At 42.4% G+C, this 25,908-nt stretch overlaps 1 protein-coding gene and 1 long non-coding RNA gene across 2 annotated transcripts; one reads left to right on the forward strand and one right to left on the reverse strand.

Moving 5' to 3' along the window:
- Positions 1 to 860: 860 nt before the first annotated feature.
- Positions 861 to 24,523, forward strand: RBL2 (RB transcriptional corepressor like 2). The gene is made up of 22 exons (XM_065848112.2): positions 861 to 1,113; positions 2,969 to 3,099; positions 4,411 to 4,611; positions 5,768 to 5,832; positions 9,809 to 9,937; positions 10,843 to 11,003; positions 11,126 to 11,190; positions 11,910 to 12,096; positions 13,830 to 13,996; positions 14,664 to 14,773; positions 15,669 to 15,772; positions 16,139 to 16,276; positions 16,763 to 16,927; positions 17,432 to 17,543; positions 17,873 to 18,145; positions 18,560 to 18,822; positions 19,367 to 19,543; positions 19,702 to 19,773; positions 20,159 to 20,273; positions 21,199 to 21,401; positions 21,834 to 21,998; positions 22,750 to 24,523. The coding sequence occupies exons 1-22, from the start codon at positions 916 to 918 to the stop codon at positions 22,918 to 22,920; spliced, it is 3,372 nt and encodes a 1,123-aa protein (XP_065704184.1). The 5' UTR covers positions 861 to 915; the 3' UTR covers positions 22,921 to 24,523.
- LOC136107225 (uncharacterized) lies at positions 17,190 to 21,280 on the reverse strand. Its single transcript, XR_010652251.2, has 3 exons — positions 19,976 to 21,280; positions 18,964 to 19,550; positions 17,190 to 17,643 (listed from the first exon to the last, which is right to left on the reverse strand). It is a non-coding gene; the product is annotated as an uncharacterized lncRNA (long non-coding RNA).
- Positions 24,524 to 25,908: the final 1,385 nt, after the last annotated feature.

Genomic DNA, 25,908 nt, shown 5'->3' on the forward strand with positions numbered 1-25,908 from the left:
GAGGAGAAAGCTTTTTATTTGGGAACAACCGCATCAGCTCCTCAGCATCACGGGGTTTGATCTCTGTTCGGCTTCTAGAAGCAGGAGATAGAAGCTCGGCTCTTTTACAGCAAAAGTTCTAATTCCTGGTCCTTCAATAAGTGTCTTTTTCTTTTTTTTTATTAATGCAGCAGCAATTATAACCTAAGTAAATGGATTTTCTTTTTGCTTTTTAGTGTAATGAAGGTTCTCAGAGTCATGAGAGGAAAAAAAAAAAAAAGTGAAATCTTTGTAATAATTGGTCTTCATCAGCTGAGGTCTAAGGTAAAATACTAGATAAGGATCTCTCTTTATTTCACTAGTCGTGTTGAACGTTGCTGTTGTCCTGAGGGATGAAAAAGATTTCAGTGTGTCTGAATATGTCAGAGTTTTCACTCAGACCATTACATGAAAAATGACGTTATTTTCAGTTTTGTCCAGGAGAGCAGTCACGTTAACCCATTTCAGTTCATGTCCGGAAGCACCGAAGCGTTAGGGAGGATGTGAGTGTCATCACAGCCCCCTGGGAAACATGGGCTCTGTTACTTTGGGGTTTTATCTAAAGGATTTTGAAAGAGTAGATTAATGTTTTTTTCAGTAGCAAGTGCACTGCTGTAATAACTTATGGCAGTGTCCATAAATCGCTTGGCAAAGCCTCCAACGCCTGTGCGAGGCGGTTTCCCGGCCCGTGACGTGTCCGCCCGCCGGGAGCGGTGCAGGGCGGGAGGGGAGACCGCGGTGCGCCTGCGCGCAGCCTTGCCCTATCAGCCAATGAGAGGCGGCGGGGGCGGGGCCCGGCGCCGGGGTGTTTGGATTCGAACGCGCGTCGGGCGAGGGGCGGCGGCGCAGGCGCAGTGGGCGGCGGGGCGGCGCTGCCCCCTAGCGCCGGGGTGCGGGATGCCGGGCGAGGAGGAGGACGAGCCCGCCGAGCCGGGGGCCGGGGGCGCCGCGCCCCCCGCGCCCTCCCCGCCGCCCGAGGACGGGGACACCCGGCAGCGCTACGAGGAGCTCTGCAGCAGCCTCAACATGGACGAGCGCGCCCGCTCCGAGGCCTGGCTCAGCTACCAGAGCATGAAGCGTAACTACACCCTGGAGGTGAGGGAGGGAGGGAGGGGCGGCGGGGCCGGGGGAGCGGCCGCGCTGAGGCGGCGGCCCCGGGCGGGCAGTGCGGCGGGACGGGGAGGGTTAAGCTGGGGGAGGGAAGGGGACGGCCCTTGGGGCGCGGCGGCCTCTCCCTCACGCCGGGCGGCAGCTGCAGCCGAGCGGGGGCACGTTGGGCCCGGCCGCCCTCGCCCCGCCCGGGCCGGCGCCTCAGCGGCGGAGGCGCCGTGAGGGACGTTCCCCCCCAGTCCCTCCCTCGATCGCGGCCTTGGCCCGCGGGGCCAGCGCGGCTCTCCGGGGCGTCTGCGGCTCCCAGAGCGGCCAGAAACCGTAATCCCCGGTGCCGGCGGCCGAAAATAAAATAATAATAATAAAATAAAAGCGGTTGTGTCGCCGCGGTCTTTCTGCTTCAGCCCGTCCGGCTGCAGCCGTCAGATTGTCACCCCTGGGTCACACCGAGTTGCCCTCGTAGGTGCTTTCAGCGCAGTTATAATAAATTACAATAAATAGGGGTTTGCGTGAACGTGGCACAAAACTTCGCGGGTATTTAAAGGCGTTACGGGTTTTGTAACGTCGTTCTTTAAAGCGGTGACATAAAATGACGCACTCGCCTTGTTTTGAACGGTGTCTTTTACCGGTGGCTTTTTAGAAAACGAAGGTGGCGCTTATGAAAACGCCCGTTTGTGTGTCTGGAGTTATCGGGTGATTCAGGGTTTCCTGTTCCACAGCCGGGCAGCCCCGTGCGGAGATACGGGCGGCTGGTCCCGCCGGGCCCGGAGCCCGGAGCGCTGCCGGCGGGGAGCGACCGGCCCCGCACCCGCACAGGCTGCTCCTGTGCAAAAAACCCAATTCAGTGTGCTGTGCCCCTGTTTTGTACTAATTTATTCCTGTAAAACAACAACAACAAACTCACACAAAACACTGCAATAAAACCCAAACGTTTTTAGCTTGGAGAAAAGGAGACTGAGGGGTGACCTCATTAATGTTTATCGATATGGAAAGGGGGAGTGTCAGGAGGATGGAGCCAGGCTCTTCTCGGTGACAACCAGTGACAGGACAAGGGGCAATGGGTTCAAACTGGAACACAGGAGGTTCCACTTAAATATGAGAAGAAACTTGTTCCCAGTGAGGGTGGCAGAGCCTGGCCCAGGCTGCCCAGGGAGGTTGTGGAGTCTCCTTCTGTGCAGACATTCAAACCCGCCTGGACACCTTCCTGTGGAACCTCAGCTGGGTGTTCCTGCTCCATGGGGGGATTGCACTGGATGAGCTTTCCAGGGCCCTTCCAACCCCTGACATTCTGTGATTCTGTGTTTTAATGAAAGAGGAAGAATAAGATTTGAAAGGTTTTCATTGGAATTAGTTTCTGTCTTTAGGTTTCACATTAAGTAATTGTTCTGTTCCATAATACAGAGAAAAATGGAAACTATGTTTTTTCTGCTGCCACTGTTCAGGGCAGGAGAATGTTCTGATAGCAAAAACCTGTACCATTGTTTTTTGTTGGTTTTTTTTTCTTGTAACACCAAGGCAGTACAAAGTGTTATTGCAGAAGAGTAACACTAAAAATATATTGTTAAACTTTGGGTAAAACATTAAATTTATACAGGTAACTGTAATTTCAGTCTTGACACAGTTCACTGTGAAGTATCTGTTTAACACCTGGTTTTCTTGTAATTAAAAATACAAAGTAGCTCAACAGAACTTTGAAACAAGGAATCGACTTTGTCACCAGTTGGACTTGGTGAGTTTAGGGCACCGTTCTATTCTGTTTCTTGGTGTTAGGTGCATGGCTGAAAAAGTATGGTTTTGTTTTCCATGAAGTCCTTCAGATGCTTGGTGTTTTACTTCACAGGGCAATGATCTGCACTGGCTGGCATGTGCCTTGTACGTGGCTTGCAGAAAATCAGTTCCAACTGTGAGCAAAGGGACAGCTGAGGGAAATTATGTATCCTTAACAAGAATTTTGCGTTGTTCTGAACAAAGGTAACTTTTCTTTTTGCTAATTCGTCAATGCTTGCAAAATCTGAAAAACTGCATATCAGCTTATGAAATTTAGAAATTGAGCACAAAGGCTAAATGTCTTGTTTCCTGCTTTTAAAGATAGAATTTGTATCATCACTATCTTTGTGTTATAGCTCATTGCCACAGAGATAGGACAGTTCCATTTGGTCATTACTATGGTGTAAAACACTGGTTTTTGAAAGACGATCTCTGACTTTCCTCTCTCAAAAGAGAAAGAAACCAGTCACTGAATAACTGTCTGTTTTTGAAGAGTGTGCAAAGTGTGAACTTCTCACATGAGAAACCATTTTTATTTGTCTGTGAAAATACACAATTTTTTTTTTTTTTGTAAGAGGAATTAGCTTTTCCCATGTTCTTTATGAAACTAAAGTAATGACGCAATCTGATAAACAAATTTGTGTCAAATATTTATGTCCATAAAGTCATGAAGAAAAACTTCCTGAAACTCTTGACTTTATTTATTAGCAATCTGATTGTTTTGTAACAATTTAGTAGGCTGGGGGGAAATAAAGGCTCTTATGTGCTTTTTCTCCCCATCTCCTTTACTGTTGGAGCATTGCTATTGGTTTCAGCAGTACAAAGTGTTCCTTTTAAACCTGTGGGTTAGTTTTTTCCCAAATCAGAAATTCAGGGAACAGAATGTGGATAAATAGTTTCTGTTGTCTGGGCTATCAAAGATAAGTAACATTGAAAAAGTGAGTGCAGATAAAGGAGTGAAAAATAAATTAAAACCAAATTCATGAGGTGAAATTTAGTGAAACTTAGGGGTTCTCATACTTTGGAGAATCTTAGCATTGTAGAATTCAGAGTTTGTTCTATTTAAGTTAATAAATTATGCAAAAAATATTGAAGGAAACCTGATATTAATATAATTTGATTGTTGGAGCTGATTGTGTCTCTGGGAGGAAAAGCTCAGAATTAAGAACATGTAGTTAACAGGGTCAACAACCAAGGATATAAAAATATTCTGTGAGTTGTCTGAGCTCATCCTCTTTTATGGGTGAAGGAGTGGCTGTGAGTACCTTGTCATGTCTGCCATACCACTATTTTATCTGTAGATTGGGAAGCAGAAATTGCACTTTTGTTGTAAATAAGTAAAATATATGGTATATTTCACAGGGAAAAAAACAACATACAAACAACAAGAAGAACCACATAGACCCCCCCCCTCCAGAAAAAACAAGACACACAACAACAAAACTACACACACAGAGACACAAAACCCCCACGACCCACCACTTTTCAGATCTAACCTGTTCATTTTTCTTTCAGCTTGATTGAATTTTTTAACAAGATGAAAAAATGGGAAGACATGGCAAATCTACCCTCACAATTCAGAGAAAGAACTGAGAGATTAGAGAGAAACTTTACTGTTTCTGCAGTCATTTTTAAGAAGTATGAGCCCATTTTTCAGGACATTTTCAGATATCCTCAAGAAGATCAACCTCGGCAACAGAGAGGAAGAAAACAGAGGTACCTTTCTGTTATTAACGGAGTGATTTTAGAGTATGACTGTCTACAAAAATAGAATGAAGTTGCTCAGCTGGTTTAGTTGTAATTTTGACTGTATTTTCCTGGTAGTTCATTATAGGATCAGAGTTGGTCTGTCTGTCTTTGCCAGCAGTAATTTTTAAATCCCACTGTTTGATTCATAGACACAGTTCTTCTGGATATTTTACTTTACAGTAAAAGCTTTATTTCATTGTTGTTTTTCTTACTAGGAGTGCTAGGAAAATTATGTGCTGGCGTTTTCTAGTTATACTGGTCTCGACAAGGTTTTGTCTGTGCCAGCACTAATAAACATGGCTTGTGATTTCTCATGGCAGTAGAGATTGATTTATTCCCACTCATTATTTCTTTAATTGACATTACTATGAAGTGTCATTTTTGGTTGCTATTTTTGGTTGCTGTTGTGGTTTGTTTGCTTTATTATTATTATTAATGTTATGATTATATTTTACTTTTTCTAATATTTACAGGCTATTTCTTTGTTGAGATTTTTGGCTTTTTTTTTTTTTGCTTTTTTTTTTTCCCTCTCTATGTTCTTGCTACCATAACTTGGTGACATTTGTAACCAAATCTATTTGAATCTATAGTAAAAGACAGGGTTGTACCTAAATTATTTTGTTGTATAATGCAAATGGTGACTAAATTGGAATTGGACTATAGATAGAATTATGTACTGAGATGAATATTTGCATATAATGTGGAAATAAAAATATACTGCAAATATATTTCTTTGTTAAGTAGAGCAGACCCTGCTAGTTGATTAGCTTGGATGGCAAGGTGTGAAATAATTTTGAAGGTTTAGTTGGAAGGTACTTCCTGGTTTTTGTGTCAAATCTATGTTAATTTTGACATTTGAAACCATTCTTCACATGACCTGATGACGGATGAGCTGTGTTGTATGCAATAGATTTTTCTGTTATCAAGAACACAGACCAAACTTACTAGCCAGAAACTTGAAAGTAGGACAGAGATTTAGGAAGAGCATCGAGTATGGACAGCTTTGGCTGCATTGCAGTAAATCTTCATTTTCTTTTAAAATGATTGAATGTTGTATTATGTTCTATCAGTATTAATTCATTGAGCTTATCATGTGCCTTCCTGGTGTGTTTTTCCCCAAAAGACGGCAACCGTGCACTGTGACTGAAGTTTTCCAGTTTTGTTGGGTGCTGTTTGTTCATGCAAAAGGTAAGAGATTTGAAAGGGATTCAATACTGCGAACTTGGTTTTGTTGTATCAGTCCCTAATGCTGAATAGCTGCAGGGTTTCCCCAGCTGTGTGTCTTACACACTTCTAAGGTAAGCTGTATGCCCAAATAGTTTGGTAGCTTTTATGTGGAATAGTTTTACAAAGTTTCCAGTATCGTGAAGATTTATGCTGAAATTCCTAAGGGGAAAAGTAGCTTAGAATTGTAGTGAATTCATATTTAGATGTTATTGTAGTTTACATAAGGTGTATATGTATGTTTACTCAGAACAAAAAATACTTAAATTACTCCTAAGTTTCCAGCAACACTGAAAATGTTTAATAAATTTGATCTATAACCTAGTAAAAATCTATCATAAAACCCTAGGTGTGAATACTTTTGCACTAGTATCACAGATAGTATTCTCATTCTTTTGACAGCCTTTGTGCCTCCAGCCTCGTTAAATAATGAGCACACAGCAACTGCATCAAATAACCATCTGCAGTTTGTCCTGCATTGCGTACGTAGCGTGTGTGTTCATATATATATAAATGGCTGACTATCTTGAAGACTCACATTCTTTTAGAACACATAAGGGGTTCCTCTCTTAATACACTTCTGTAGAAATAATGCGACTGACAGAGTATATTGCAATGTGTATATGACCTTTGTTGCAAGTGCAGGCTTACAGTTCACAGCAATAGTAGAGGATTTCAGCAGTTTTTCTTGATATAATGACTGATGAATGAAAAAGTCACAAGAGGAAACAGGTTTAAATCCTTATTTTAGGCTTAAGTCTAAAGTCTTTCTTCATCAAACCTGTGTCTTAGAGTTTCTGCATACCTGAGGCTTTACTCAGGTACTGCTTCAATGAGTGTGCACTGGAATTCTGTATAAGTAAGACACTGTTTTGAGGAAAAATAAAGACCAGGTTTATATTCCTCACTGAGGGAGCATCTTTGTAGATTCAGGTCCATTAGTCATTTCCAAAGACATTTTTTTGGCAAGAGAACTTCTAGTAGAAGAAAATAAATAGTTTAATTTCTACAAGGAAAGTGATGAAAGGGATTTTGTTTTGGTTTGGGGGTGTGTCATGGCTGTTTTGTCTGTCTTTTTTTTCCCCAATTTAAAAGTAAAGCAGTGTTAAGATTCCTGCAGTGTGCTGTGATTTCCTTAATTGGCTGCTTTTGAAGACAGGACAGAGTAGGCTGTCACAATACAGAATTATCTGGCCCTAATTCTGTTCAATACGGATTAGGCTTTCTTCCTGCACTGCACCGGGCTGCAGAGGCTGTCAGCAGCTCTTCTGGAAAAGTTACTGGCGATGTTACTGGATCCTCCCCATCGCAGCTTCATACAAAGACCCAGAAGGGCTGTGGTATTGCAGGAGTGCGGTACCGAACACTGTAACTTCCGTAGAAGACGCCTGTTTCCAATAGGCTGCAAATTCCATTTTATTGGGGAAATTTTTCCTAGACAAGTGTGTTGCTTGCAAGCCTGAACCACAGTATGATTTTAATTTTTTCTTTTCCATCCAGAATAGCTCCCCCAAGTTGTATGAAGTATCTATTCATGTTTGACTGAGTCCAGAGGAGAGTTGGTACTGGACTTTATCTCCAGGCAGTCAGGACTCTGCTTCTTTAGCGCAGTCAGACAGCCGAGAGAGTAAATAGGTCAGTCTGAAAAAATCATAGATTTTTCTTTCTATAAAATCCTCACCTCTATAGGTAGGTTGGACAGTTGGCAACATGCAAAGGAACTTTACGAGTCTTCCTATTGCTAAGTTATTGATTAATATGTTTGAGTAACTACATCATAAATTAACTACATTTAAATTCGTGAGTAGTTTCAGATATACAAGTTAAATTTGCAGAAATTACCAAGGTGATAGCATAACCAATTTAGTTTTACAAGAAAAAGGAAAATTTTCAGTAATTGTAAACTGAAAATTAGGATGTGACTAGTGGTAGATTTATTAAAGTGTGGCAGCACAAAAATGTAAAATAATGTTGGCCATTTAAGGCATTAAATATTCCTGTGAAGTTGTGTTCGCAGTGTTTTGAGGGTGGCAAGTAATCCTCATCATGGCAACCGCACAGCAGTGGCAGGTTGGGGCTTGTCACTGACATCGCTGCCGGGGCAGCTCGTGGTCGTACCCTCGGTGTACGCTGCAAAGACAGCGGCTTTGTCTGGAGATACTGCAGCTCTTGCATAGTGTTTGTAAGAATTTATCTTTAAACTCTCTAGCTTGACTTTCTTTCTTTAAAATGGAAAGGAAAAAACATCCCTCTACTACACTGAGATAACTGGTTTTTATTATCTGGTACCAGGCTGTGAAGGGGAACAATAAGCTACTGTTTGAAATGCTATTGACAAATCATTTGTATGGAACTATGGGTACTGAAAATTAGATTTATTTCTGACTGTGCTGATAGTAACAATTACCATGCTAGACTTCATGGGTGTGAAAGTAAACTTATGTTATGAGAGTTACTTCTTTAAGATTTTTATTGATTAACTTTTTGCTATTGTATTTAGCACTTTTATTGCTGCAAACCTTTAATGATTTGGAAATAACTGATAAATGTGTACAGTTAATACACATTTAATGTAGGCTTCTTTATTTGTTCCAATTATCTGCATTGAAATTATTCTTCTTTTAACAAACATGGAATCAGAAAATTGAATATAAACTTGAACAAGCTGGTACGTTACTGGTAGAAAAGTAACAGCATAATTTAGAAAAAAGTTTTAATCATATATACATTGTGATGTACTCTGAATGAGTTTATTACTACATGATAGTTTTCTTCAAGGAGACAAACCTGTTCTTTAGAGTGGGCTCAGCTGAGTGATTTGGAGCTTAGTTGGAAAAAAAAAAAAAAAAGAGTGATAGAAAATCACACTGTGCATATAAATTAATGGAATTGTGATTTATGGTATGAATGGTATAGTTTAGTTTACAAGACTGCTTTTAGCTATGGCTATTCCTTTAAATGTATGTCATAAACCTAAATGAGTTCAGTAAAGAGTGATAAATCTGACTATCATCTTTGTGAAAGGTGATAAAAGAGGTTACAGGGATTCTTTTGTACAGGAAGGTGATAACTAAAAAACACTTTAGAGGTGTATGAACTAAAACTACATTGTAAACCAAATCAGAGAGACACATTTTAACTTTATTTCTCTTGTGCTTTACAAAAGAGTTAAATTTATTACTGTTTGTGATGATCATGCCTACAACAAGAGTTTTGTAAAGAGAACAGATTGATAAAGAAAAAGGATCTCCCGACTCCGAGTTGCACATAGATCCATCCTGGAGAGCGGGGGAGCTGGAGCAGGGAGCTGTGCTTGTGTTTTCTGGGACATCTGAGCACTTGGGTCTGGCCAAACAAAACTTAAAGTTCTTTGCAACACCTCACAGCGATGCAGAATGGGGAACGGAGGGTCAGTTGGAACCCGCTCGTCCCTTCACACCTCTTCTTTTTCATGCCTTCAGAACAAGGTTGTGCCTCCGGCAGATGGAGTGAAGATGTAAGGGGCAGACAGGGGCCTGTGCTGCCAGAGTTTCAGTAACAAACTCTCTTGAGGCCGTTGGCACTGTGCACTTGGTGCTGCTCCAGGTGATCGATGTGCTGAGTAACCTGATTGCTGTGGATGAGGGAGTCTGCAGCACCCCCTTAATCAGCCTTTCGTAGGGTTTCTTTTCAGAACAGCACAATGTATTTGAGTTCCTACACAGTTGCTGCTGTTCCTGAAAACATTTAACTGTTACATTTTCTATATTTTAGTGTGTGTGTGTGGTTTACTACTTGTGTTTCTATCCAGATATTTGTAGTTACCAGTCTGTGTTTCCAAGACTCTGTTGTTTTTTGTAATCACAGTATGTTTGGGATTATACAAATCTCAACAGTTTATTGGTTAAAATAATTTTAAATCAATGCTAATTTCAATTAATCTCTTATGTCTTTCCAATAGGTAACTTTCCTATGATCAGCGATGACTTGGTCAATTCCTACCATCTCTTGTTATGTGCTTTGGATCTGGTGTATGGAAACGCTCTCCAGTGTCCGAACCGTAAAGAACTTCTGAATCCGAATTTTAAAGGTATGTTGAAAAAAAAACTATCTACTTTTATCCAAAGCCTGCAAGGACTTCTAAGACTACTGAAATTAGGATGAATCTATGTGGAAGAGAAGAAATTTAATAATATTGATTTCAAATATGGGGGAATCAATATTTTCTATATCAGACTAGAGAGTCAGGTTTCTATTAATGTAGTGTATAATAACAGACTGCTGAATTTCGTCAGTAATATAGTAAGTCAAGAATGTATTTTACTATGGAAATACCACTGAAGGAATTTCCAAGTGAAAATTTCAGTTAAAGACATTTTAATGTCAGTGGAAGAGCAGCTGATGGCACAGTCATCTCTGGACACAGTCAGACCCAAGGGTTCCCGAGAGGCACCAGTTTGGAAAGCTCCGCTGCTCGGATCCGATAGCGGCAACTGGGTTGTTTCTCTCTCCTTTCTGGATTGTTGCTGTTCGCTGTCTGAAGAGAATGGACACCTATAGTGGACTTGATAACCACAAATACAAATGACTGGGGAGAAGTTTCCATTGCATTTCCGACACCATGCTTTCCAGGCTCACCCTTCATTCTCAGTGCTGTGCAGTATTCGCATTTACTTCGTAGTGGTTCAGATGGGGACAATTGTTTCAAATTTACTTGAATACATTTTATAGTTCACAAGCATTTGATTGGTTTTCTATTAGAACTGGTTTTTAAATATTTATCACTAAATATCTATTTTTTTAAATCTCTACTCAAAATTGAGTATTGATAACATTGGCAGTTTGAGTGGCTGTTGTATAATTAATAGTTCTTTCAAGAGAACTAATTTTTTCACCATTTTAATTTCACACTACCTAGACAACACAGAATAGAATTTAATAAGAAGACAGGCTATGGATTTTCAAAAGTAAATAATATTGTGTTCTTAATTGTAGGCTTACCTGAAGACTTCCATAGTAAGGATTACAAAGTATCATCTGATCCTCCCTGCATCATTGAAAAACTGTGTTCATTACATTATGGATTAGTTTTAGAAGCAAAAGGCATAAAGGAACATTTTTGGAAGCCATATATTCGGAAACTTTTTGACAAAAAGGTTGGTCAAGAAATCTGTAATGTAGCAAAATTTCTCCTTACTTGTTATTTCCAAAGCTTTTGTTAAGACCTGAAATATCTATCCTGTGTTCTTAACTTTGTTTTTAACTGTCTGTCTCACAGCTTTTGAAAGGAAAAGATGAAAATCTGACTGGCTTTCTAGATCCTGGGAACTTTGGAGACAGCTTGTGAGTCACAATGCTCATGGTTTGCTTTGCACTAGTGGCCCTCTGAAGTGTGACACAATGGCACTTACCTTATTATCTGCATCTTACCGGGAATACGGGCTGGCTGGCTTATGTATTTATTAATATTAATATCTTACATTGCATTTCAATTCCTGCTCTTTGAGATGGTGCAGTCTGAGGCACGTTTGAAAGAGGAATAATTCCTCAGGATGGCTTTATTTGGTGCCTAATTTTGTTGTTTTGTGTATTTCTTTTATATATAACTCAAGTGTCAGCATGAAAAAGATGTGGGAGCACATTGAGTGGGAAGTGGGAGAGAAAAATCAGGCTTTATGGTATTTTTTTCTTTATAAACCTAGAGATGCTTGTGAGTGGGACTTATTTTCCTTTAAATGATTTGAAAATGGTAACCTTAGTTTGAGATGATGGGATGCTGTGTAAGTTTTGAGGAGTTTCCAGCCAAAAATGAGTTCTTAGTATTTTATTATGTTCTTCCTGCGGTTATAGTAAATAGCAACCCATCAGATATAATGGAAAAATAATGTCCTCAGCACTGCCATGTTTTAAGATATTGTAGATTTTAAAGCAGCTCAGATGCTTCAGGCAGGGTTAAAATAAATTGTGGACTCCAAGAGGCCAGAACTGTGTTCATTTAGGAGGCAGGTGAACAAAACACTGTCTAAATAAAGGGGGGTTTGTATTTGTCTTTTCTGCTGCAGCAAAGCCATCAACAAGGCCTACGAGGAGTACGTCTTGTCAGTAGGAAACCTCGACGAGAGAATATTTCTCGGGGAGGACGCAGATGAGGAAATTGGGACTCTCACACGGTGCTTAAATACAACTTCAGGAATGGAAACAGCCGAACGCGTGCAGGTGAAGCACAATCTGCAGCAGCACTTTGACAAGGTGGGTGTGACGTCGTCTGCACTGCTGGATTTATACAGAGCGTGAGCTGAGTTTGTGGCTGATGAAGAGAAGCGGCTACTAAAATATTACTGTCTTGGTTTCTCAAGGTGATCTGGGAGTGTGCACAGCACAGCTGAGCTACAGCTTGTAACTGGTTGAGAATTGATATTGTTTACTTTGTTGGGGTTTTTGTGTGTGGCGTTTTTTTGTGTGTGTGTTTTTGTTGCTGTCGTTTTGGCTTTTTCCTCCAGTATTTCTCCAAATATTTGGGTTTTCGTTGATTAAATCCAGAAAAAAGAATATTTTGGTAGTTACCTAAAGAGGTGCGTTTGGGTCAAGGTTTCTGTGAAGGTTTCCAAGCACAGCAGAACAGGCCGTTCTGCAGCTGCTGGGGCCTCTGGACCCACCCGTGTGGCTTCTGTGCCCCTCACAGCTCTGTTTTGTGTTTAACGTATGCAAAGCTGCTCAGCGCTTTGTGCGTTTTATTGTTGTTTCCTTTTAACAGATGTGCTTCAGGTGTTAACATTACATCTGTTTAGAGTTTCAGTTAAATCACCAGGTAATGGTTTTCACCTTGCTTGCCTAAAAGCATGATACATAGATATGTCTTTTTATATGACTAATAAAATAGCACAGAATATGGTCTTTGAGAGGATAAAGAACATTACGTGGTTCAGAATCATAAAGTGTCTAGAGGAGCTTTTCAAAAACAGGCATTGGCTTTGAATGCAGACATATATACCTGTGATTGCAGAGCAACAAAATGTTCCTGAAGATGGAAAAGCTGTCTTAAAGGAGGAAGGGCACAAGACAGGCAAAAAAAGAAGGATATAAGCTGCGTTAGTACAATTAGATTACAGAGAGCAGAAGGGTGGAACAGTCTACATCCCTGGAACAGCGATGTGATCTTTTTCCAGAGTGAGCTGGTTAATGGCCTTCAACATTCTTCAGAGAAAAGATCAAAATAACCTTACCCGCAAAATCAGTGCAAATTGTTAATTCCTTGCTTCTGATCTGCTTAGAGCATTAGTCAGCCACTATGTTTTGCTGACGTAGGCCTGGGTGTGTAACTCGCAGGTTTTCTTTTTGGAGTGAAGCAGCAGGGCTGGGGGAACCATCGCGCCTGTCCGGTACAGAGACGAGCAAAACACATGGGGAGTGTGTGTGGAATACGGGAGGAGGGCTGGGAGCTGGGCCGGGCACTGAGGAGACGCACTGGTTTTGTTGTACCCTAGTTGAAGGAACATCCTTGATGTTAAATTATTTTGATGTGACGACTTAACCTGATGCAAACAAATTAAAATGCTGGCTGTTAGATTCAGGGGAACTTTTTGTGGCGTTAAACTTGGTGCCAGGAAAGCCTGGCTCAGTGCACGCTCTGGCGAGCTACAGCTGCCCTTGGTACGCGAGAGATGGGACTGCTGGGGCTTTTTGGTTTTGGTTTTGTTTTTTTTAGACAGGCCTGGTTGGTTCACACTTGTCTGCCAGTCTCTGCCTTTTGGTGCAAGGTCACATCCTCTCTGGATGTTTGTACAGCACAATTTCATACAAATATCCCAGTGGCACAGAGAAATCTTTCATTGCTGGCTCCTATCTGAGACACGACCTCCTTTGGGCTGTTTGATTCTTAGCCATTATTTCCAGCCATGTATTGTAACACGGGGTAAGAATTCTCCTGGTTAAAATTTTCATAATAATGTACAGTCAGATATGCTTATTTTTTGTCTTTTCAGTCCAAATCACTTAGGATTACAACCCCACTTACTGGCCGCAAGTATATTAAAGAGAGCAACCCATATGTGACACCCGTTTCCATAGCAACGTACAGTCTGAGCCGCCTCCATACGATGCTGGCAGGACTGAAGAATGCCCCCAGTGAAAACCTGGAGCAAATACTCAGGTAAGTTTGATATTCGGGTAAGCATAGAATTCTATTTTTAAAATAGTTTTAATAAAAAATGTTAATGCTAAACGGTGTCATTTCAAATGTGAGTAAAATGGAGTAAAATCAGACCCAGAGAGACATTTAAATTTCAAAAGAGACTGTTCTCTTTATTTAGACACCTTTGTCCTTAAGAGATTGATGGCTGTAAGAACATACAGCATTTTAAACCAAACAGTTCTGAACTTCTCTAACAGCAAACTGCTAATATAACATTTTAAATCATTTCCTTCTTCCTCCTTAGCAAATTTCACTACCCAGCAAGACACATTATGCTGTAGGAAATTAAAAATAAAATCTATTCTCTGTATAAGATAACCTGTTGCCTCAGGTACAATATGTTTTTTAAACAACTTTTGAATCGTGTGGAAAATGTTGTTTATACCTGACCATGAAAAGATGTGCATGTTTACTCTAATATATACAGCAATAGTAATAATAATAATGATGATATGCTGTGGACATTTTACAGTCCATACACAGGCACATAGGGGTGTGCTCGTATTGCTGTCCAAGAGAGTTATAATTTCATGCTTTAGTCATAGGATAAAAATAGTTGTAGATTCTTACATTTTTTGGTCTTAGTAGGAATAGACTGTTGAAAATCCTTAGTTTTTATTTTCAGGTCATGTTCCAGAGATCCTTCTCAGTCCATTGCAAACAGAGTAAAAGAAATGCACGAAATATACTGCCAGAGCACGCAGGCTGAAGGAGAATTCAGTCATTTTTCCAAAGGTGAGAAACATTTTGCTTCTACAGATAAGAATTAAAATACCTGTAAACACGTTTATCACTTCTAATAACTTGCAGTTTTATTTACAGGTTATGCTTTAGGACAAGAGTCTTTTCCATTACTTTTGTCTTTTCCTGCTGTTCCTAAGGCAGGGCAAAATCTAAGCCTGCATGCAATTTTATAACCAGGCTTAGCTTAAATTACTGGAATGTGAGGATACTTTTGTTTCTACAGAAAGGCAAAGAAAAGCACCCTGAAGGGTACTGCGTTTCTCTCAATTACAGCATTTGTCAGCCACGCAAAATCTGCCCAAGCGTAGTCTTTGAAAGTCCTACAGCAGTTTTGGCTGACACAGAAAGGGGTTAGTACAGATATCATTAAAACCCTGCTGGTATAAACACAAAGTATTATTTGCAAAGTTGTCAAGATTTCTGAAGCACATGAAGACGGATTAAAAATTATGAAGATGCTATTGACCTTTTTGTTTGTTAATAGAGACTTCGTTGCTTTGTGGTTGTTCTAGTCAACATAGTCGCTTCGGTGTTCTCTGTTGCACAGAGCAAGTGGGATCCACACAGGAATACTTTCCAAACAATCTATTTTGTGAACTTGAAATGTGTTTATTAGATTATAGCAATTGAAAGTTTGTTCTTATATATGGTGTTTCCACCACTCCTGGGTTCAGTAGGAAGTTACTCTGCTCTGCATTCACCAGGCGGTGCAGCAGGAGGGCGATTCCTAAGTCAACTGAAAATTAACTGATTTACTTGTGCAAGTGCTGTAGCCACAGCAGCACACAAATCCACACAAGCTACTGAACTGTTGTATCTCTTAAGATCAAGAACAGAATTCTTTGATCGCATTTGACAATATTGTTTCTGTTTCCAATTCCTGCAGATGTTGCCAGCAAACATTTCTGTCGTGCTGAGGTGCTGTACTACAAGGTCTTGGAGTCGGTCATCGAGCAAGAGAAGAAGAGACTGGGGGACACCGATTTATCTGTAAGGAAAACTAATCCAATTTTACCTTGATTTTAAAGTTGGATCTACAAAAAAAAAAACCCAGTTATAGAACAAAGCAGACAGGTATTTAAAATGAGGGGAAAAAAGCATCTCTAAAAAGTAGCCTGTACGCACACCTCAATGGGAGAAAAAAAAGGGTACAGGAACTCAGTTGTGTTTGCAAACACAATGATATATGAAACCTTTAAGGATTAAAGATGTCTCATTTGGATTCTGTTCTGTCTTTTATAAAAAAAGATCTTCTTATAAGCCTGATGATCTTTCTGTAGAGGCAGAATCGAAAGCATTTTACTATTCTATAGTTACACTGTACATTAAGTATTAAAATGTGTGACTCTCTTGCAGGCAATTCTGGAGCAGGATGTGTTTCACAGGTCTCTGCTGGCGTGTTGCCTCGAGATCATTATCTTCACCTACAACCCGCCTGGAAACTTCCCCTTCATCACCCAGATATTCGACATTCCAGTTTATCACTTTTATAAGGTAAAGAATTTAATAGCTAGAAATACTGATCACAAGCACTCTGTTGACTTACACTTAAGTCATCTCCTTACCTGCACGTTAACTTACACGTTAACCCCTCATTCTCAGCTTTGCCTCTTTTTTAATTGAAAAAAGTTACCTGTCTGTCATCCCAGGGTGTACTTGGGCATTTAAAAACCAAAATACTGCTAGCAATTAAACACAAGAGCAGTGTCCATGTATCTGTACAGGAACTAGCAGGTTACCATTTTATCATGAGCTGTTCTTGCGGCTATTTTGCAACAGTGCTTGACATGTCTGTTAGTTTGGAAAGATAAATATATTTGCCTTGTGATAAAAACCACAAGACAAGATATGACTGAGCCATAGTAACGCAGCCTTAGTATTTCTAACAGTCTTTTCCTTGAAAATTAGATCTTTCTGCAAGAAAAAAAATATATGAAACAAACAAGTACATTATATTCATGATAATTATCCACCTTACAGGTGATTGAGGTTTTTATTAGAGCAGAGGACGGCCTTTGTCGGGAAGTAGTGAAACACCTTAATCATATTGAAGAACAGATCTTGGAAAGTATGGCATGGAAACAGGAATCCATTCTGTGGGACAGAATCAGAGACAACGAAAACAAAGTTCCCACCTGTGAAGAGGTGAGCACTTGAGATGTTTTACCTGGTTTTCCTCATCAGACAGGATGGCAGGGAGCAGCTTTACCCGGCCAAAGCTCGGCTTGACGCGAGGAGCTGATGAATGCAGAGAACACAGAGGCGCAGCGTGTTCTGCTCTGTTCACGACAGCCCAACCGAGACCAAGGTGACTGTCACCCAGAATTTGCACAGCACAAGGACCAACGTGACAAGCAGGGAAGGTTTGGACCAGTCACACTTGAAAATACGACTAGACAAGAAGAAATGGGGTAAAAAGTACAGACTTTTAATTGTAGTCGGAAAGGGATTATTAGAGTTCATATTTTCTCAAGTGGTACAATTACTACAAAGTTTTAGTTAGGCTTATGGTAAGTTCTTCAGTGTTCTTTGTTTTTATTTCTTCCATGCAGTTTTGCTGTTCAAAATTTGTAGAGCAGAAGCTTTTAAAAATTTGTTGTGTAGTTGGTGTGTGATACAGACACTCTAATAAAAGTATAAATATTTCAGGTAATGCCACCTCAGTACTTTGAGAGATCTGCTGGGAACAGTGTTGTGGGGTCACCATTGACACCAAGAAGAATAAACGAGGTTCGTGCCGAAACTGGAGGGCTGGGCAAAGGTGAGACTTCTTTTCAGCATAACGCGCTTCCACTTAGACCATGGCTTTAATTGTGAACTCTCAGCGGGGTTCTTGTCAGTGCGCGGCTCAAACTTTTTCTCTGGAAAAATACAACATAACACATCAGCGTAGCAAATGATTGAACACAGCATTATATGAGATTAAGTCATGTCTAAAAGCAATCTGTTAGCCACATAAGGAATTGTTAACATTTCCTGAAGAGCCTTGCATGGCGTATTTTGGTTCTCATTAAATTCTTTCCACTATTTGTGTAGTAAGGGATCCTACAACAGGAGTTTTATATCCGTGTGTATGTTTTTAACCCGCAGGCCTCTCCTCCTCTCCCACCACCCTGTACGACAGATACAGCTCCCCCACAGCCAACCCCACGAGGAGGCGGCTGTTTGTGGATAACGACAACGCCTCCGAGCCTGGAACTCCTGTACGTGTCCCCCAGCAGCCGGTGGTGAACACGGTGCCAGTGCAGAACGTGAATCCCGAGGCCATGTCAGTGACACCGGTGCCCGGCCAGACACTGGTGACAGTGGCAACTGCCACCGTGACAGCCAATAACGGGCAAACCGTTACCATACCCGTACAAGGTGAGAGAAAAGCCACTGTGCAGTTACTGAGGCTCGTTCTGTCAGAGCAATGTATGCAGCAAGGGGGAAAGGGAGCAACAGTCCAGTGGAGAGAAAAGTCTGTTTACAGCTTCATAACTGGGAATAATTGTATGAACAGGGGAGCAGAATTTAGAGACAGGACACGTACAGCACCAGGTTGTTGAGACTGCCAGCACCTGTGTTATAAAACTGAGTTATTTCAGTATCTTCTTGTCTCCTTATGATGAAAATGTAAAGTATTTTGACGAAACAATTCCATATATAATATACTAAATATATACTTACAAGTAACTGATAAAATAATTACTTAATTCTTAAAAATCCTCGCCCAACGAGCAACCACAAACACCGCCCCAAAGAACTTATTTCAGACTTTTTTTTCTTACGTTACAGGTATAGCCAATGAAAACGGAGGGATCACTTTCTTCCCGGTGCAAGTGAACGTGGGTGCGCAGCCCCCGGCCGTCCCGGCGCCCATGCAGCCCCTGAGCGCGCAGGCTCTGGCCGCGCCGCTGCCTGGGGCCGCGCTGCAGCTGCCAGGGCAGGTGACGGTGCAGCAGGTCCCCGCGGGGGAGCACAGACAAACCCAGCAGCTCCCCAGCGCCACGGCCCTCAGGCCTCGCAGGATGGGCTCGCTGTCGCTCTTTTTCAGAAAGGTACCGCTCAGTCTAACTTGTGCTTTGCTTACTTTGCATTTTGGGAAGTCTTCAGTGATTTTTAACATTTGTACTTAGTAATACCAAGAGAATATACAATTTCAAAGTTAATCTGTACTCTTTGTCTATTCATGGACATACCTGAAGAGTTGTTTTCTGATGCAGGCAACTGCTCACTCACAAAGCAAAACAACTTCTCACTATCACCATAGCCAGCAAGGAGTTGTGAAGTACTCCCAGGTGTCCGTTTGCTCTAAGATTATCTGAAAGAAATTCCCCCTGGACAAGCTGGTTTATTCAGCACCGTTCTTGCTGTAGGCTGTGCAGTGTTATTCCTGCACTCAGGGTAATTCAAATGTTTTCTTAGCAGCAACAGCAGTTCGGGAAACACCAATGTCTTGTAAGCAAAAAAGTTAAATTTAGTTATTCTTGCTTTGGCTTATCGTTTGTGCGAGTTCTGTGGGGTGCACAAGTCTGAACCCCCTTTAGCTGGGTAAGAAAAGCCGTGTTGCGGTGGCTCCCAGCACAGCCTCTGTTCCCACAGGTCTATCATTTGGCCAGTGTCCGTCTGCGAGACCTTTGCGCCAAACTCGATATATCTGATGAGCTGCGGAAAAGGATCTGGACGTGTTTTGAGCATTCCTTGGTGCACTGCCCCGAAATCATGATGGACAGACACCTGGATCAGCTGCTGATGTGTGCCGTCTACGTGATGGCTAAGGTGAGGCCTGAATGAAGAAAAAACAACTTCTTTAAGACTTATTCCAAAGATTAAAATTCCTCAAATAACCCAAACCCAACAAAACACACACAACAAACCCCAAACTAATAAAAAACCCCCAGGAAAACTATTAACCCTTTCTGTCCATCTCCTCTTAGGTTACGAAGGAAGACAGATCATTTCAGAACATCATGCGCTGCTACCGGACACAACCACAAGCCAAGAGTCACGTAAGTACAGCTGGTATTAACGTGCGATCTGGTTCATTAAACGTCACGGTTCTATTTTAGGAAGGGATGGCTTTTTGAAGTAATGTTTAGTATTAAAGGAATGCCACCTGTGAGCCATTCTCCTCAAAAGACAACAGTCACAACCACAATCCTGTGCTACTAAAAGCTTTTAATGCTAAACTTTACCTAAAATAGGAAATACCTTCACGTAAAAGCCAAGGAGGCAGCACCCATTGGTCAATACTCCTCTTGGGAGAGCGTGTCTGCAAGAAGCAATGTGATACCCCAGTGGAGTTTCCAGAAGGTGGTGTCTCACGCAGACTGTTGTTTCCCAGCCCCGTAACTGCGCGTCCCGCCCTGGTGATGCTCCTGGCTCTCCCCGCAGGTCTATCGGAGCGTCCTGATCCGAGGCCGGAGACGCCGCTGCTCTGGCAGCAGCGACAGCAGCAGCCAGCAGAACTCACCGACGGACCGGAGCAAAGAGAGGAACAAAGAGAAAAGTGAGTGAGCCCATATCCCAGGCGCTTGGGGTTAACTCCATTTCCAAAACCGTGTGCGTAAAGTAAGGGCTGGATTTTGTGTCAAACCACCCCAAAGTGCTCCTTCTTTGGTAAACCTGGACACAATTAAGAATATATTGATAACACCTAGGAGTTGCGGTAACTCAAGCCTAATATTGCACCCACTTTGAGTCTTGAACCTCTCAGCAGCCTCCAGAGGTAAGAACAAACCACCCACAGCATCTATTTTAGTGCATCTCTGGAGATTCTTTCCTTGATATTTGAACTGATACACTTTCCTTGAATTAACTTTTATAAAGGAAAGCAAATAAAATCTGTGATGCTGCGTATTCCTAGCACCAGTTTTCAAGATATTTAATAGCTAGCAGTATGAACTGTAGGTATTAATGTCTTCTGTCACACAGAGGTGGCAGGAAGGGGAGGAAAACAATTATATATATTTTGCAGCTTCCCACATTAAACCAGGAGAAGTATTACCAAGCCAAATATTTCTACTACCAGCTGAAAAAGACTGCTGTTCCTTATTTGAAATTGTGCCAGCTGGCAACAGGAGCGAGCTACTGTTAAAACTGTAGCACGAATGCCTGAAAAATGGAGCCTTAGCTCTGCTTATATAGCGATGAGCTTATACAGAAAAACCACTTGAAGTTTATCCACTAAGAAGTTAGAAAGCAAACGTGTTTCCATACACGCACTCAGCAGTTTGTGGGTGTTTGACAACAACATCCTGCTTTTTTGTAACACGAGATGCTGAGGAACACAATTGGCATGGCTGGCACGGGCTGCACGGCTGTGCTGCTGCAGCTGGAGCTCGGGCAGGTTTGCAGCGAACGTCAGGGCTGAAGCGGCAGGAGCGGGTGGAACGGCCGCACTGTGACGGTGCCGGTGCCGCTCTCTCCCGCAGGCAGCCGGGACGGCAGCCCCGTGATGCGCTCCAGCAGCACCCTGCCAGTGCCGCACCCCGGCTCCGCGCCCCCCACGCCCACCCGCCTCACCGGCCCCAACAGCGACACGGAGGAGGAGGAGCGGGGGGACCTCATCCAGTTCTACAACAATGTCTACATTGAGCAGATTAAAGAGTTCGCCCTCAAGTACACTTCAAATGCAGTAAGTTACATTCTCTGCCTTTCGTTAGTAAATACATCTTGTTTTGCTATACATGCAGTGTTCATGGCTAACCTCCCTCTTAGCAAATTCAAAGGATTATATGTTTTTTATGACAATATAACTTCCAAGGACATGCTCTGCTGCTGAAATACCAAGTACTGTTGATGCTTATTTGCTGTTTCCTCCAGTACAAAATACACAGCGCTGACCAATGTCATCCACCAGCCACAGCCAGGGTTGGGGAAATCAATTAAAAAAATACTCATCTAGCCTAATAACATGACAAAACTTGCATCTGTGCTAAATACGTACAATATGACATTAGCAAGAAAATACTAAGCTGTGTTTAAGGTGACCGACTCACCAAAGCCCCCTGCAGTAGCACCTGGGAGCAGACACAAGCACTGAGCCGTTTCCGTGTCTCCCGCGCAGACGGACTCCCCGCCGCTCTCGCCGTACCCGTTTGTCCGGCTCGGCTCCCCGCGCAGAGTGCAGCTGTCCCAGAACCACCCCGTCTACATCTCGCCGCACAAAAACGAGTCTGCCCTCTCTCCTCGAGAGAAGATATTCTATTATTTCAGCAGCAGCCCATCTAAGGTGAGACTAAAGGGTTTTCATTTGCTTTCCTAAATTCTACCTTTTCTTTCTGGTAGTGGAATTAGAGAAGATTATGCAATGCACCTTTCTGTTTATGTTGTTTACCATGTATTTTCTCAACTAACACTCTTCCAACTGTCTGTTCAGATATCGAAGAAGCTGTAAAACAATTAGGTGTCCAAGCTGCTTGTGTACTTTTAAAAGTTACTCTTTGCACTGGTACACATGAAAGATTCAGGGGTGCAGCAACAGGACCCTCTGCTTTCAGGTAATGGGTGGGTTACTCAGTACAGAGACTGTTGGGGGAGCAGAACACAAAGTACAATCACAGGCTCTCATCCGCCCAGTTCAGGGAAAACCCAACAAACGGCTGTTAACGTGCACAGACTTACCAGGGGAACGTGCAACAGGCTGAATCCTGTGAGCTCTGGTCCCAGAGAGGCATCCTCACCAGAGGAACTGCTGCCTCTCTGCTGTCAGGCAGTTGTAGCTGAGGATGGGCAGCCTTGCAGCTCCACATGCCCTGAAACGAGGAGTTAGCTTGAGTGTGAGTAACACTAACACACAGGAAGGGGAAGAGCAGGACAGTGACAAAACAGTCTGTCACAAGAAGCACTTTGTACAGTACAGATCTCCAGAGATAAAGCACACGTCATCCCACTGTAATGCAGTTACCAAAAGTTCACTTTGTATTTTGGTAGCCACAATAACGGGAAATAATTGTATTTTTTTTTTTCCCTCCTTTCTCCAGAGGCTAAAGGAAATAAACAGCATGGTCAGAACTGGAGAGACGCCAACGAAGAAGAGAGGCATTCTCTTAGAAGACGGCACCGAAGCGCCAGCAAAGCGAATCTGCCAGGAGAATCACACTGCCCTGTTACGCCGACTGCAAGATGTGGCGAACGACAGAGGCTCTCACTGAGACGGCATCACCGTCTCAGCGCGTCACATGGACTCACAGGCCGTGCCAAGGGCCCCTGTCCCCTCCGCCCCCATGCTGTCCCTGCCAGCCCACGCAGAGCCCCAGCCTGTGGGGAAGGGCAGGAGCAGAACAGTCCCGTGGAGCCAGCGAGGAGGCACGTCCTACCCCGCGCTCAGCCGCACCCGGGCAGGCCAGGCAGCTCCTGCAGTGTGTCCCACAGCAGCTGAGGAGCTTTTCAGTGCGGAGAGCACAGCCCGAAGACGGCTCGCTACCTTCCGTTTGCAACCGGTACTCACACCCGACTGCTCTCACCAGTCCCCTTATAGTGGTTTTACCAGCGCTTTACTGTTTGTACATGCGTCAGACACGGGAGCATCGCACCGAGACAATTATACTACAAGAAAAACCTCCACAAAAATGATGACTGACAAGTAATATTCCAGCAGAGTCTGGATCTGCTTGGGAAGAGAAGGTGGGAATCACCTTTTTAAGCCCCAAAGGACACTGTCGAGTGGATCCTGTCCATATTCAGGTTCTTCCATGTGCCCCTGAACACCATCATGTTATTTTGCTTCAAAGTCTGGGCACGTTGCTGTATAAAGGTAGAGAATTCTGTCTGTGCATTGTTTTTAGCTGTGCAATGTTTTAAAGTGAACTCACGTTCAAAAGGTGGCACTTTTGGTAGGGCTGTGAAGCATCATTTTTAAGGCAGATTAGTTTTGCTGTATATTTGCAATGGCACTTTCTAAATGTGAATATTTTTTTTCAGAGGCTGATTTCAGATATCTTTCTGTATTTGAAGCAATTTGACTTTTGTATTTATTTCCAAATTGACAGCCCATAGCTCCCCTCTTCAGCAAACGGCATTAAGAGTCCTGTTAAACCGATGTATACACAGCAATGAATGCGGGAAGCTGGGGACGTTTGCTTTTCAAAAGGAACTTTATACGCTTGTAATGTTTCTCCGGATCGCTTTTCCCGAGCGTCAGGAACGGCAACCACATAGACTCGGCTTTTTTCTTTGTTTTTAAAGGATGGGGTTTGGGTTGGTTTTTGGTTTTTAAATGTATTAAATCAGGCTGCTCGGGAGAAATCGCTCCCTGACTAACAGGATAAGAAAGTGGTGCATATATGAGACTTACTAGTTGTTTTCATTTTTAAAATACTTGCAAAATACCAGTCTTATTAAGAAAGCAATTAAACACACTAACAGCTGGTGCAGACTACCAGTTTACTCCCTTTCAATGGCATAACTGGGAACACCGGTGGTGTTAGTGTGAAATGTAGCACACGCGGATTCTCCAGGTTTTTCTGAGAAAGCAAAAGCTAAAAGCTCTGTGTTTTCAGTCATTCCTGCTCCTTTGAATAATTGGAAAATTTAGGACTTAATGCCACTCACTGTAAATTCAATTAAAGTAAGATAAAAACATCTTTCATTCTTACCTGCGTAATGAGAAGGCTGAAGTTGAGAAACTGTGTAGATGTTTCTGTAAAAATATTTATGAAATTGTCAGACAATTCCTGTAACTCTGTACCATTAACATTTACTTTGTATGAAAATATCGCAAGTGTATTTTTCAATAAAGAATTTATAAACTCACAATTTTATGTTCTTGTGTGCAAAGCTACACTGAGTCTGCAGTGCTCACGTGCTGGGTTTGACAATGAAAATAAAACCATCACTTAGCTGCAGTCCGCAGGCACATGATGTACCTGGAGTGCAAGAACTGCAGTCGAACACTGCAATTAATGGTTTAAAACTAATAAAAGAATCACAGCTATCGGTGACACAACAAACACGGCACTAAGTTTCATCAGCTTCGGTTGTTTCCATCCCTTTCTGAAACCAAGTCGTTTAGTAACCTGCAGGTGCAAATAATAACAGAGGTACAATTTGCAGTGTATGCTTTGAAACAAATGCTAAAAAAGCTGCTACAGACTTGTTCTAAAGGGGAAAAAAAATCAAATGTATATGTAAACGCTACTTTTTCTAAAAACATCGCAAGTTTTGGAACATTTGTTTCAAGACATAGAATAGTTTGGCTGGAAGAGACCTACAAGGCTCATCTAGTCCAACTGCAAACTTCACTGTTGAAGCTGCTACAGCAAAACTTGTGTTTCTCTTTCCGTAATATTCTTTATAGAATTCGGAATTGCAGAGACGATAATAGAAAATGCCCCTTTATCAAGGTATTGGCAGGGACTTCAGTTTCTCGGTTAATTTTTCACTAAATGCAATACCTGTGCGGGCAGCGGGCAGCTGAGGCGAGGCCAGGATTCCTGCGGCGCTGTGCCAGCGCTCCCCTTCACACACAGATCCCACCGCAGAAGACGCAGTCAGTGTTCTCTCCCCTTTCTCAATCTAGAAAAAACGTGATGCTTCAGGTCATCCACTCTAAACTAAAAATATTCAGCATTCTTTAAAGAATTATTTTCTTTTCAGCAGACTCAACAATCAGTGTGGATTGAGAGTAATCCAGCCTTCTCACCAGACCTGCAGAGGCCCAGACAGATGATATAACCACCATTTTTATTGGATCGTTTTATCATTCTTGTCATCGCTTTACTGATCTTTACCTGCGGTGGGTTCTAACTCCCAGCAACAACCACACACCAACAGCAGAAGCAGCCGCCTCTATGCACGGACACGTGGTGACACCGGCCAGGATTTGCTCCATGCTCACCCCCCAGCACTAAGTGGGGGACAGGGTCGCTCTGCTGCTCCCCACAGCTCAGTCCTGTGTTCCCACAGCTGCAGCGAAAGAGCAGCCCAGGACCAAAAGGGATTAAACTTCTACCCCAGCCCTTCCCCCAAGCGGCTTAGGAAATGTGCGAGTCAGTTATTTATCACAAAGGCTTCTGAATAATCATAAAAATAAACAGCGCAATGATCCCTTTCCAATGTAGCTCGAGCTCTGCCTCCGTGCCCGGCTGGCACGCTGTGCGCGGTCACACTGCTCGGCCCGTGTCCTGCTTCGCACCAGAGCC

The sequence above is a fragment of the Patagioenas fasciata genome, chromosome 13, assembly GCF_037038585.1.
Source record: "Patagioenas fasciata isolate bPatFas1 chromosome 13, bPatFas1.hap1, whole genome shotgun sequence".
Lineage (NCBI taxonomy): Eukaryota > Metazoa > Chordata > Aves > Columbiformes > Columbidae > Patagioenas > Patagioenas fasciata.